The 12,815-nt window shown below is 22.8% G+C and overlaps 3 protein-coding genes across 3 annotated transcripts; all 3 read left to right on the top strand. All coding sequences in view use genetic code 6, as the record gives it.

The window, feature by feature from the left end:
* Positions 1 to 143: 143 nt before the first annotated feature.
* TTHERM_01553990 (hypothetical protein) lies at positions 144 to 1,305 on the top strand (the record flags this gene model as incomplete). Its single annotated transcript, XM_001029375.2, has 2 exons — positions 144 to 803; positions 904 to 1,305. The coding sequence occupies 2 exons, from the start codon at positions 144 to 146 to the stop codon at positions 1,303 to 1,305; spliced, it is 1,062 nt and encodes a 353-aa protein (XP_001029375.2).
* A 2,914-nt stretch (positions 1,306 to 4,219) lies between these two features.
* On the top strand, positions 4,220 to 4,794 carry TTHERM_01553980 (hypothetical protein; the record flags this gene model as incomplete). Its single annotated transcript, XM_001029374.2, has 4 exons — positions 4,220 to 4,251; positions 4,358 to 4,449; positions 4,558 to 4,712; positions 4,762 to 4,794. 4 exons carry the CDS (start codon positions 4,220 to 4,222, stop codon positions 4,792 to 4,794), a joined length of 312 nt encoding a protein of 103 aa, XP_001029374.2.
* A 3,608-nt stretch (positions 4,795 to 8,402) lies between these two features.
* TTHERM_001553979 (transmembrane protein, putative) lies at positions 8,403 to 12,702 on the top strand (the record flags this gene model as incomplete). Its single annotated transcript, XM_012796471.1, has 2 exons — positions 8,403 to 12,545; positions 12,628 to 12,702. The coding sequence occupies 2 exons, from the start codon at positions 8,403 to 8,405 to the stop codon at positions 12,700 to 12,702; spliced, it is 4,218 nt and encodes a 1,405-aa protein (XP_012651925.1).
* Between the last annotated feature and the right edge of the window lie 113 nt (positions 12,703 to 12,815).

The following is a 12,815-nucleotide window of genomic DNA, read 5'->3' as shown; positions in this document are numbered from 1 at the left end:
AATGGGAGGAGCTATTTCACTTTTTAGCAATTAAGACAAAGATATACATTAAAGAATCCCTTTTTTAGCAAAATACTGCTAATAGCAGCGGAGGGGCATTATATCTTGAAAATATTGATAACTGTATAATTTAATTTGATACGATGACTATGATTAAGAATAATAAAGCATTAATAGGAGGTGGATTAAGAATCGTTTAGACAAATTAAAAAAAGCTTTTATTGCCTTAAAATTTTCCATTCTCCAACAATATTTTCGAAAATAAAGCAGAGATTTATGGTGATGATAGTACATCTTATCTCTAAAATATAATTATTAAAAACAATGATAATACAAATGAAGAATCGTTCACATTTTACTAAAATTAAAGTAGTGTACCTAAAAAATTTTAGAATGACTATTCAAGATATGCTGAATTGAGATAATTCAGAAGTGGAGGGCTAATTAACTTTAAAATGTATATTGTAGATGAATAAAATAGATATCTGAGCTTCTCAAATGAAAAGCTAATACTAGGCTTATATCCAAAAGATATAGATTAAGAGTTAAATACTATTTAAATTTCAATTTATTAGCTCAATTCTACTGAAAGCTAAATGTTTGGATAGAATACTATAAATTACTTTCAATATAATTCTCTCGACTATTCATTTGAAATGAATGAAATAACAGTTATTGGAAATCTTAATAAAGTTCAATTCTTTTATATTAATTCAACTATATAAACAAACTCACTTACTAAATAACCAATCCTTTTATCGATAGAATTCAGAAATTGTAAATTAGGAGAGGTCATTTAATAAGTGAATAATAACATTTTTTAATGCAATTAATGCTTGAAGGGTACTTATCAGCTAGTAGACCCATAAACACTTTATCAGTAATCTATTTAACAAAATAAAGATATCAATAAATGCATCAATTGCCCATAGTCTGCTTTAATGTGCAAAGGAGATATAATAGAATTAAAAAATGGTTTTTGGAGGCACAATAATTACACAGATGAAATAATAGAGTGTGATCCTATTATAAATTCATGCTAGGCAGAAAACCCTAATAGCATCAATTACTGTAAAGCTGGGTATCTAGGACCTATTTGCCTATAGTGTGATATTTTAGGTGAAGTTTGGTAAGGCTACCGATATTCACAATCTCTCTCAAAAGGATTTTGTGATATTTGTGGATCATAACTTAAATAATGGGGTTTTATGCTTTTAAAAATTGTAATTTTAGAGGCCTACTTCTTGTATGCTTTGGGAGTTTTCATCCAAAAATTTAAACATTCACAAACATGTTATTATTTGAGAATGTTAAAAATTATGCCAATAAGCAGTAATAGCATAAATGACTATTCTGGATTCTATATTAAAATTATATTGACCTATTATTAATTATCTGCTCTTTTAATTCCTCAGCCCAAGATTATTTCTGTCCATTTTAATTTGTTTAATGATGTAATTGGATCCGGTGGTATCCAAGTCTCCTTAGGAATTGACTGTCTTATGAGTGAAAATATCATTAGAGGAATAGGCAAGATACTCTATTTTATGTTAACTTAGTTTTTCGTCCCTATGGTTTTTCTTCTTTTTATTCCTATTACACTTATGTTTTATTAAGACATTTCAAAATAGAAAATAAGAAAATATCACATTTATTTAATTTTTCATATTATTTTTGTCTTTTTCTAAGTGAACTAGATATCATATTTTATTTAATCACTAACCTGTAAACAAGTAGGAAACAAACTTTATAACTCATTAGACCTTTCATTTGACTGCTATGATTCTAATGTAATTAAATATTTATATCCTTTTTCTGTAATGGTGTTAATTTTTTGGACTCTTCTTCCTTTAGCATTTCTAAAACTGATTAATTTAAACAAGAAAAAATTAAATTAATGTCTGACGAAATATAAATATGGCTATTACTATGCAGAACTAAAGGATAAGTACTACTATTGGGAATTTGTTAGAATATATCTAAAAATTACAATAATCTATGTGTATATTCTTTTAAATAATAATAATAACCAAGAAGTTGCTATAGTGACAATAAGTGTAGTCTTATTTTTTTATATAAAGATAGTTTCACAAAATAATCCTTTTATTTCAATAAACATACAATAATGCGAAAAAGCAGCTTACTCTCTTATATTTTTGAAAATATATTTAAGACTTATATAAATTTAAAATCCATCAGCTCAAATCTTGGTAGAAATTTCTCAAATAATAGTAGATTATTTCTTCTTTTTTTGCTATTTGATAATTGTATTAGGAATAATTATTAGCAACTCGACTTCTAAATATGTAATTATTTTTAAAAAGTGTCTCTCAAAAATTATGCCTTAAAAATTAAAAAAAATGATCAATTTTAATAAAGTTTCATTTAAAACATATTTGAAATGGAAGCACGTTTTAAAAAAATTTAAAAAATCTTATTATTTATTTTAAAAAACTATAAAATAATAAGTAAAACATAATAAATAATTAAAACAAACAAAAATTGATTTTAAAAAAGTAAATTAAAATAATGCCCTAACAATTCTAGATGATAAAAATATGTATTTGTCCTGTCAAAGTTACAAGAATTCTCAGTAATTACTCTTAAAAGACTATGCTAAATAACCAAAAATATGATATTAGGAGCACAGACCCAGAATTAAATTAACGACCCTAATTTCAGCTCTTTAATTTCTCGTTTGCAAATCAATTTACCTTTAACCTCTGTCAGCTTCTTGGCCCCCGCCCCGGTGACTATATATATATAATTGCATTATTTAAGTATATACTTGCTATTTTTTAGTGTATGAGTATGTTTGTTTCTATTATTTAAACTATTTATAATTAATTTTCATTTAAAATCAATTAAAATATTATGGTTTTTATATTTTTAATTTGAAACCTTATCATTTAATAACTAAAATAATTGAATTTGTAAGTTTTTTTCTTATTTAAAAATATAAATCATCTTAAAATACGAAGTTAGAAAAGAACTAAGGGAGGAAGAAATAAAGGAAGATAGGCATTTGAATGTTACTAAGATCAAACAAAGTTTATTTGCTTTTTAGAGATGGATTTATATTAATTTCTAGTAACATAAGAAATATTTCATTTAAAATATTTATAAAATGGGTTATGAATAGTTTTGAAAAATTATGATTTTTAGTATTCTTTTAAGTCTTTGTCTGCTTTTAAATTTCTTTTAAAAATTAACTTTAATTTAGTACCTTTAATTTTTTTCTTTTTCATTTGATGTCTTAACTTTCTTATAAATTCTTAAAACTATAGTTAATAGTAATTGAAATAATCATATTCATTAGTTTAGTTGCTTAACTTATTTTTTTATTTTTTTTTATTAATTTTTTACCTCACAAATTTATGACATAAGAATTACTAAACAAAGTAAGTTATAATATGTTACATTTAAATAAATAGTACTAAAATCAAAGTTAATCAATTTTTTATTCTTTATTACAGCTATAAAGAGAAAATAATAAGGGATAAAATTTCACACTACATGATAATACGATCAATTGCTAAAGCAAAATAGAAAAGTAGATATTTGTTCAATTTATAATTTTTCAACAAAATCAGTTAAAAAACTCATTAAACAGTTTGTATTTAATAGAAAATATTCAATTTGAGGATTTTAAGGCTAATATGGTCAAAAAGAAGCCATGCCTCCTAATTATTAGCCCTTCAAGTCTTTACTTGGAGGGCTACCTTTAACATATTTTTTTAATAGCTTTTAAACTAACTTTTAGTAATACCATAAAATGATAAAAATATTAACAAAAATACTTTCTACTACCCTACCCAAATTAGTATTTTTATTTATAAAGTACTTTTAAGTATTTATTTATTTTGTATCGCAGTTAGCATATTTGTCTTCCTTAAAATTTGGATAAATTTACTCTTTTATTTATTGCAATTATTTAAAATCTTGTTTCAAATAGTTCTACTTTAATAATTGTTTTTCTTGAAAGTAATATAATAATTAAAATAAAAAAATAGATAAAAGACAAATATTAAAAAAAACAAATTTTGAGAAATTTGGTTAAATAAGCTAAAAATTTATTATTGATCATAAATTAGTCAAAATAAGCAAACACTTCTAGTGAAATAAGGAATATTAACAAATAAATGTTAATTAAATTAGCAATTATAAAGAGTTATATTTTGCTTTTAGTTATCTAATTGATCGCTAAAGCATAAAATACATGTGTAGAAGGATGCTCAAGTTGTAGTAATAGTAATAACTAAAATATTTGTACTAAATGTTTAGAGGGTTACGAGCTTGATTCAAATAATAATCTTTGTGTATATACTAAATGTAATAGTAATTTATTTTATGATAGGAAAATGCATGACAATGGTAATAAAGATGGTGAGTGCGTAGCTATCTGCAGCCCTTTTAGCTATAAGAATTATTAAAATAATTTATGCTAAAGTAAACTACAGTGTTCTGTTTAAAAACCCTCATAGCTATTCATGAAAGATAATACTGTTACAAAAGACTTTTTTATATATAAAGATAATTATTATGTAATTTAAAAAGAAAACAATCTCTCTGTTTATGATAGAAATAACCTCAATCTAGTAAAAAGTAAGACCTTTGAAACAAAAGAATTATAAGCATTCAATCTAAATGGTATCATATTTTTCATAGGTAGAGATAATTCTATATCATATTGGGATATTATAAATGAATCAGTAAATTCAAAAACATACCTAAAAAATATATCCTTTAACTAATTCACAGAAATAGCTTCAATTAATAATCATTATACTCTGATTTATAATATTTACTCCTAACAAGAATCTGAATTTTAAATATTTTATGATTAACTTAATTAAGTTTTTTCTTAATCTAATTCTTTCAAATTAAATGTTAATGCACAAATAATCAAATTTATTGATTAATGGTTGTTTATACAAAATTCTACTAGTATTATTGTGTATAAGATAATTGTAACTAATAGCAATGATAGCTTAAATTTACAAATGTAAAATCATTTTACATTTAAATCTTAATAGAATAAGGACTATTTTGATATACTGTCAATATCTTAATTTGAAATCTATGTTTTAGTTTAAGATGATTCTGCTAGTTTAGTTAACTTAAATAATAATTCATTTTAACCTATTTAAATATAAATGGACAACTAATAAAAAATTCAAAAAGGTAGAATATTTTAAGCTTCAGATACTGATTTTAACACATATCTGATAATTAAAAGTTATGGATATTTGATATACACTAATCTACAAACAAATTCTTCAAATGTAATTTAAGAAATTGATTCTTTAACAGACTTTGAGGTGTGTGATTTTTTGGATAAAGAAAAGAAAATAGTTGTGCTTGACAAAAATATCAATTTGTCATTTTTTTACTTCGATTAAAATAAAAAATAATTTATTGAATCTATTTAAAAATTTGCTTTGAAGTATAATACAAATTATTTATATCTAGTCAAATACCAAAATTAAATTTCACCTAAAAAATAATTTATTTATGAGTTGGTTGGTATAAACAATGATCACATTTAAATAGTCAAAAAAAGTGATAGTTTGATATAGCATGAAAAATAATTAATTCAAATCAATTTAATTATCAATTTTAATTTCGCCTTTCCATCTGTTGATTATTCAATTGTTAGTAAAATAGTATTAAGTTACTAGCCGCCTATTGCCATTTAATTAAATTCATTTGGTGGTATTAATTTTTATGATTATTCATAAGAGACCAAATGTATTTTATAAAAATAATTATAAATATATAGTAGTTTTGGATAATCCATTCAAAAATTTTACAATGATAAAATAATCATTTATGATCATAATCAATAAAAAGGATATATAATTGACATTTATAAAAAAAAGATTTTGAACGTTTTTAAAGTTGAAAGCCAATAATACGCCACTAATAATGATATGTTAGCAATGATTTTTTAGGACTGTTTAATAATTCAGTCCTCTAACTTATAAAATTTGTTTAAAAATTGTTAAACTGATTTTATCAGCGAAAATATTAAAATCTACTTGAACAAAGATTAAAAAATTATGGCATATGATAAATATGAAGAAAAAGTTTCTGTATATTAAATAAATTTAAAAGATTAAAGCATTTAGCATCTAAACACAATAAATAGCATAACCTATTTCTAAGTAATAAAAAAATTTTATTCTTTGACGGATAAAATAAACAACAATTTTTCTCTTGAATAAATACTAACCATAGATGAAAATAATAATTTTAGAATTTACGACTTTAGCTTATCTTTGATGTATGAAATAAAATCCCTTATTATTACAGATGTTAAAAATATATATTTAGTGGTGGATGATTATGAAATGTATGCTTTAAAAGTATAAGAAGGGATACTTTTTATTAACATTTCAGATAGCACCTAAAGTTTAATAGAATTTGGATATTAACTTGGGAAAGCAGAATTTTAAAAAATAAACAAAAATGGGTAAACATATTACTGGGCTTACTCAATGCAATCTAATTAGATGTAAGAATATGCGTTTGACCTAGAAAAAAAAAATGTGATTTAAACAGGCTTTTATATCTTTAATTATGTAAGTTATTTATCAGTATATGCTTAGAACTTAAAAAGCACTACTTAAATGAGTACTTATTAAAATGATGATTTTGATATAGTCTTATCCTCTTATTTTTAAAAATATAAACTCTATCAATTTACACCTCCTATGCAACAATTATAATTGCTTTATAGTGAAAAACTTGGAAAATTATTTGTTATATTTGATAATAAATTAATATCTTTTGACATTTACACTGGTAAGCCAGAGATTTTATTTACTTTAGATAAAACAACTTATTACCTTCTTTCTATGTAATTATATGATGAATTCCTATTTTTCTAAAGTGACTGGGAAAATTGTTTTGTAATTCTGATTAATTTTTCCACAAATGAAAAATTTATTAAAAAATTGGAGCCTGGAACATGGAAGATTATTTATAGTAAAGATGATAATTTGATATATTTGTACAATGAAATTTTATTTGATATTCTAGATACTAAACTCAATTTGGTTCAAAATATATTCAACGATTCTTTATTAAAAATTTCTTTTTTGGAATGTTTTGTATTTAAGTATCAAATTTCATGCCTAAGTTAATCATAATCTAACAGTAATATCTAATATCTTTTTGTGTATGATAAAGTGTTTAAAGTCTCTAAGATAGTTAAATTTGAAGATTCTTTCTTTATAATTTCTCTTTTTGATGATTAAAATAATAATATTTATTTCTATAATAATATTTATAAAAATTTAAATATCTATACCTCAGATGGAATTTTAAGAAAGAAAATCAATAATATTTAAGAAGAATGCATTTTTTTTAAATATAAAGCAGTATGTAGCTCCTAAAATAGTAAGTTTTTCTTTAAAGCTTTTTATTTTTAATTCTCAACAAATAAAAATATTAGCATATTAGTAAAATTCTGAAAAAATATAAAATCTAAAAAATTATTGTTTAATCTGAAAAATTTAAGATTTTAAAACCTAAATAAAATCTACTAATATGCGAACTGCGATTCAAGCAAATATAATTTTTTATTAAGCTTCAAAAAAGATTTCTTATATTTTAATAAATAGCTTTAAAAATTGCTATTTATCAAATTAAATAAATTAAAGAGAAACTTTCAAGAAATAAAAATTTTTTATCCTCTATTTCCTGATTGAATGATATTTTTAATTTTCACTTCTAAGATTAATTTTTTATATTTAGTTAAAAATTAAAATTTCATTATGTATTTAAAAAAATTAGGTTTTATTTTTATTGACAAGAATACTTTAGCCTTAAATGAGTATTCGTTTGAAAAATTGGATTCTATTGCTTCTTAAAAAATGGTTTATATTGATTACTTAAATTATTTGCTTGTTTTAAATGATGATAGAAATTAAATTTCTATAATAGATATTTCTGCTTAAAGACATATTTTTGATTTATAAGTTAAATAAAATAAAGAATATAAGAATATTATTAAACAGCTTAAAGTTTATGAAAATTTAAGCAATTATGTGATATTTTTAGACTTAATAGGTAATTTATATGTTTCTTCTTTACATAAAACTCCTTCTTTTCAAACTTACATTAATGTTATCTAAGATTTTAAGTATGTAGATATTTTTAGTATAGAGTACTATGATAGCTTATCAAATGATATTTATCTTAATTATAATTATATTATATACAAATTAGATCTTAATTAATTAGGATTAGAGCGTGATCCATAATTAAATGAGCCGTATACTCTGTTTTCTCCAATATAAAAAGATAACTTACAGACAGATTATTTGATTTTAAGTTAAGACAGCCTTATCTTTAGATATTCTTAGCAGAAGATAAAATTTGAGTTATCCATATTAATGAGTTCAAGAATCTTAGATATAAAATACAATTAAAGTGATGATGTTTTAATATTAGGTTTAGAAAATTCAATTTTATTTTATTAATATTATCAATCCTGCAAAAATAATAACTCAGACCCTGATATTTATTAGCTAGACAATATCCAATTCTAGCAGTTTATAATAGATAGTATTGTAATTACTAGTGATTAAAAAATATTGCATTTAAATTTAAAAACAGGTGTTATTAAGAACACGATTTAATTTAATTCTACTCAAACAGTGACTTAATTTAATGTAAATAAGAAACAAGATTTGATCATTGTAGGATTTAATGATGGTTAAGTGCTTTAATATAATTTAACCAGCTAAAATTATTTTTTATATGAAACAAGAAAAGAAGTTTCTCTTAATATTTCAATTATTATCATTGAATTGATTGAAATTTCTGATATTAAATTGTTAGCTTATGTTGTTTCAAATGGTGCTCTTCTTCTTTAAATAGAAATGTTGTAATAATAAGTAATTTAATAAATAGACTTAAGAATTCTGGTTAACGAAGATCCTAGCATTACTTTGTCAAAATTCTTAATTGATCAAAATTATTAAAGATATATATTTTGCTTTAACGGATAGAAAAAAGCTTATATTTGGAATTACTCAAAAAACGAATAAGAGCGAAATTTGTCTTTGCCTAAAATGCAATCTAACTTGAAAATAGAATTAAATTTTCTACTTATTTAGTGTATTTTTTAAATTAATTTGTATTAACTCAATACAAAAATTGAATTTGTTGCATCAATTAAAAAAGATTTCACTTAAGATAGTATTTTGGATTCAAAGCTATTTAATAATAATACTATTGCAATATTTTTAATAGATAGATTCGAACTCTTTATTATTAATGGAGATAAGTTCAATATGATAGCTTAGATTAGTTATTAATACTCTCGATTATTAAATTATTCAATAGATTCTCAGAAAAATGTACTTAGCATATTAGGATTACATTAAGCTGGGGTTTTTGAAAATAAATACAATTTAGATATTTACAAATCAGAAACAGTATCAGAATGCTTTTTTTTTAGCTCGAGTAAGGATTATTAAAATATTATAGAAGAATAAACATATGCTGCTCCTAAATAAAAGGAAATTTAGACAATAAATGGAGTTTCTTTAGTTAATTAAGAGAATTAGTTTATCTACTTCTACTTACAAATACCAAGTGATAATATATAGAATATATTTTTATAAACATCCTCAATAGCAAATAGTCAATAAGTAATGGCACCTTACGATAACTAAAATAATTTTATAGCTCTTTAAAATACTACCTTTGAAAATCTAAGCTAATCTACTTTACAAATTACTAATTTTAGTTTAACCTTCTAAAATAATACAAATTTATTTATCAACATTACCTAAAACAAAAAAACTTAGTAATTTATTTTTTAAAATATGGCCATAGACTTTGAGTGCTTTGGTACTAATCAAATATTCTTATCTGATATTCAAAAGGTAGTATTTTAAAACATTAAAATATCTTAGCTCAACCTTAAAAAATGCTCAAACTACAACCAGAAAAACTCTTTATTCTTTTTTTAAAACATATCAGAGATATTTATTTATAACCTGGAAATATCATACAATGATTTTTATCAGAAGTCTCAGATACCCTTATTTTAATTTGAATTAATAAAAACTGTTCTAATAAATGGGGTTAATATCATATAAAACAATAACTTGAACAGTTTAATGAGTTTTTAACAAATACAAAATTTAACCCTCGAAAATTTAACAGTAAAAAACAATTCTCAATAATTGTAAATCAATTAAACTTAAGGAATGTTTACATTCTTAGGTTGCAATATAATAACTTTGATTGGAAGCACATTTGAATTTAATAATTAATTGGTTCTACTTTTTTCCACAAACTAATATTCATCTTTGAACCAAAAGATTGAATTAAACGATGACATTTTAGTATTAAAGAATCTTTAAGTTGAGCAAAATAAATTTTTATAGTAATAAATCATGTTTATTTAAAGTTCTAAAATTTAATTTAATAATTTTACTCATATTGAAAATGAAGGTTCACTTTTATTAATTTAATCCAAAGTAGTTATAATTGAAAAAAGTTATTTTAAATTTAACACAGCTTAAAATGGAGGAGCTATTCATTTTTAATCAATTCAGGAAAAGATAGAATTTAAAAAATCTCTATTCTAACAAAATACTGCAAAAAGCAGCGGAGGAGCTTTGTATCTTGAAAATATTGCTAATTGTTTAGTTTTATTTGACTCTCAGACAATAATTAAAAATAATAGAGCATTGATTGGAGGAGGATTAAGGATAGTTTAGACTGATTAAAAAAAGCTTTTGTTACCTTAAAACTTTCCATTTTCTAAAAATATATTCGATAATGTAGCAGAGATATATGGTGATGATAGTACATCTTATCTCTAAAACATAATTATTTAAAACAATGATTATACGAATGGGGAATTATTCATATTTTACAAACATTAAAGTAATGTACCTAAAGAGTTTTAAAATGACTATTCAAGATATGCTGAACTGAGATAATTCAGAAGTGGAGGGTTAATTAACTTTAAAATGTATATTGTAGATGAATAAAATAGATATCTGAGCTTCTCAAAAGATAAGCTAGAACAAGGTTTATATCCAAAAGATATTAGTTAGGAGATAAATAATATTTAAATATCATTTTATTAGCTAAATTCTAGTGAAACCTAAATGTTTGGATAGAATATTATCAATTATTATCAATATGACTCTAAAAGTTAATCTTTTATGATGAATGATTTGAAAATTCTTGGTAATCTCAATAAAGTTTAATACTTTTATATAAACTCAACAATTCAAACAAACTCTCTTACAATAAATCCAATTCTCTTATCAGTATAATTCAGAAACTGTATAAAAGGGGAGGTTATTTAATAAATTAATCTAAATGTTTATTAATGCAATTAGTGCTTGGAAGGTACTTATCAGCTAAATGATCCACAGATACTTTATCAACAATATATAGAAGAAAAGAAAGATACAAATAGATGCATTAACTGCCCTGAATCTGCTGTTACGTGCAAGGGAAATATAATAAAATTGAAAAATGGATTTTGGAGGCAAAATAATTATACAGATGAAATAATAGAGTGTGATCCTATTATAAATTCATGCTAAGCAGAAAATCCTTCTAGTATTAACTATTGCATAACTGGTTATTTAGGTCCTGCTTGCTAGTAATGCGATATTTTAGGTGAAGTTTGGAAAGGATCCCGATATTCAGAATCTCTTTCTAAGGGCTTTTGCTAGAAATGTGGATCATAGATAAAATAATGGGGTTTTATCATTTTAAAAATAATAATTTTAGAGGCTTATTTCTTGTATGTTTTAGGAGTTTTCATCTAAAAGTTTAAATATACACAAACATGTTATTATTTGAGAATCTTGAAGATTATGCCTATTAGCAGCAATAGCATACAGGATTATTCTGGGTTCTATATTAAAATTATTTTGACCTATTATTAATTATCTGCTCTTTTAATTCCTTAACCAAAAATTATTTCTATCAACTTTAACTTGTTTAATGACATAATTGGGTCAGGTGGTGTTCAAATTTCTTTAGGAACAGACTGTCTGATCAGTGAAAACATAATTAGAGATATGGGAAAAATATTATTTTATACTTAAATTTAATTTTTGGTTCCTATGGCAGTTTTTATTTTGATTCCTTTTACACTTATGTTTTACTAAGACATTTCAAAACAGAAATTAAGAGGATATCACATTTTTTTAATTTTTCATATTATATTTATCTTTTTCTAAGTGAACTAGATATCATATTTTACTAAGTCTCTAACCTGTAAATAAGTAGGAAATTAACTTTACAACCCGATTGACCTTTCATTTGATTGCTACGACTCTAGTATAGTTAAATATTTATATCCTTTTTCTGTAATGGTGTTAGTTTTTTGGACTTTATTTCCTTTGGTATTTCTTAGATTGATTAATTAAAACAAAAAAAAACTAGATTAATGCATAATTAAGTATAAATACGGATATTACTATGGAGAACTAAAACCTAAATATTACTATTGGGAGTTTGTTAGAATTTATCTAAAAATTTCTATCATTTATGTATATACACTATTAAATAAGAATAACCATTATGTTTGCGTACTAACAATAAGTGCACTATTAATCTACTATATTAAAATAGTAAAGTTAAATAGTCCTTTTATTTCAATTAGCATATAAAAATGTGAAGTAGCAGCTTATTCTCTTATTTTCTTGAAGATATATCTATAGTTGATTCAATCTTAAAATCCATAAACTCAAGTTTTTGTAGAGATTGCTTAAATTATTGTAGATTATTTCTTCTTTTTTTGCTATTTGATAATTGTAATA

This window comes from Tetrahymena thermophila, assembly GCF_000189635.1.
Source record: "Tetrahymena thermophila SB210 genomic scaffold scf_8254727, whole genome shotgun sequence".
NCBI classification, from domain to species: domain Eukaryota; phylum Ciliophora; class Oligohymenophorea; order Hymenostomatida; family Tetrahymenidae; genus Tetrahymena; species Tetrahymena thermophila.
The sequence above is the reverse complement of the archived record's forward strand: the minus strand, read 5'-3'. Positions and strand labels throughout refer to the sequence as shown.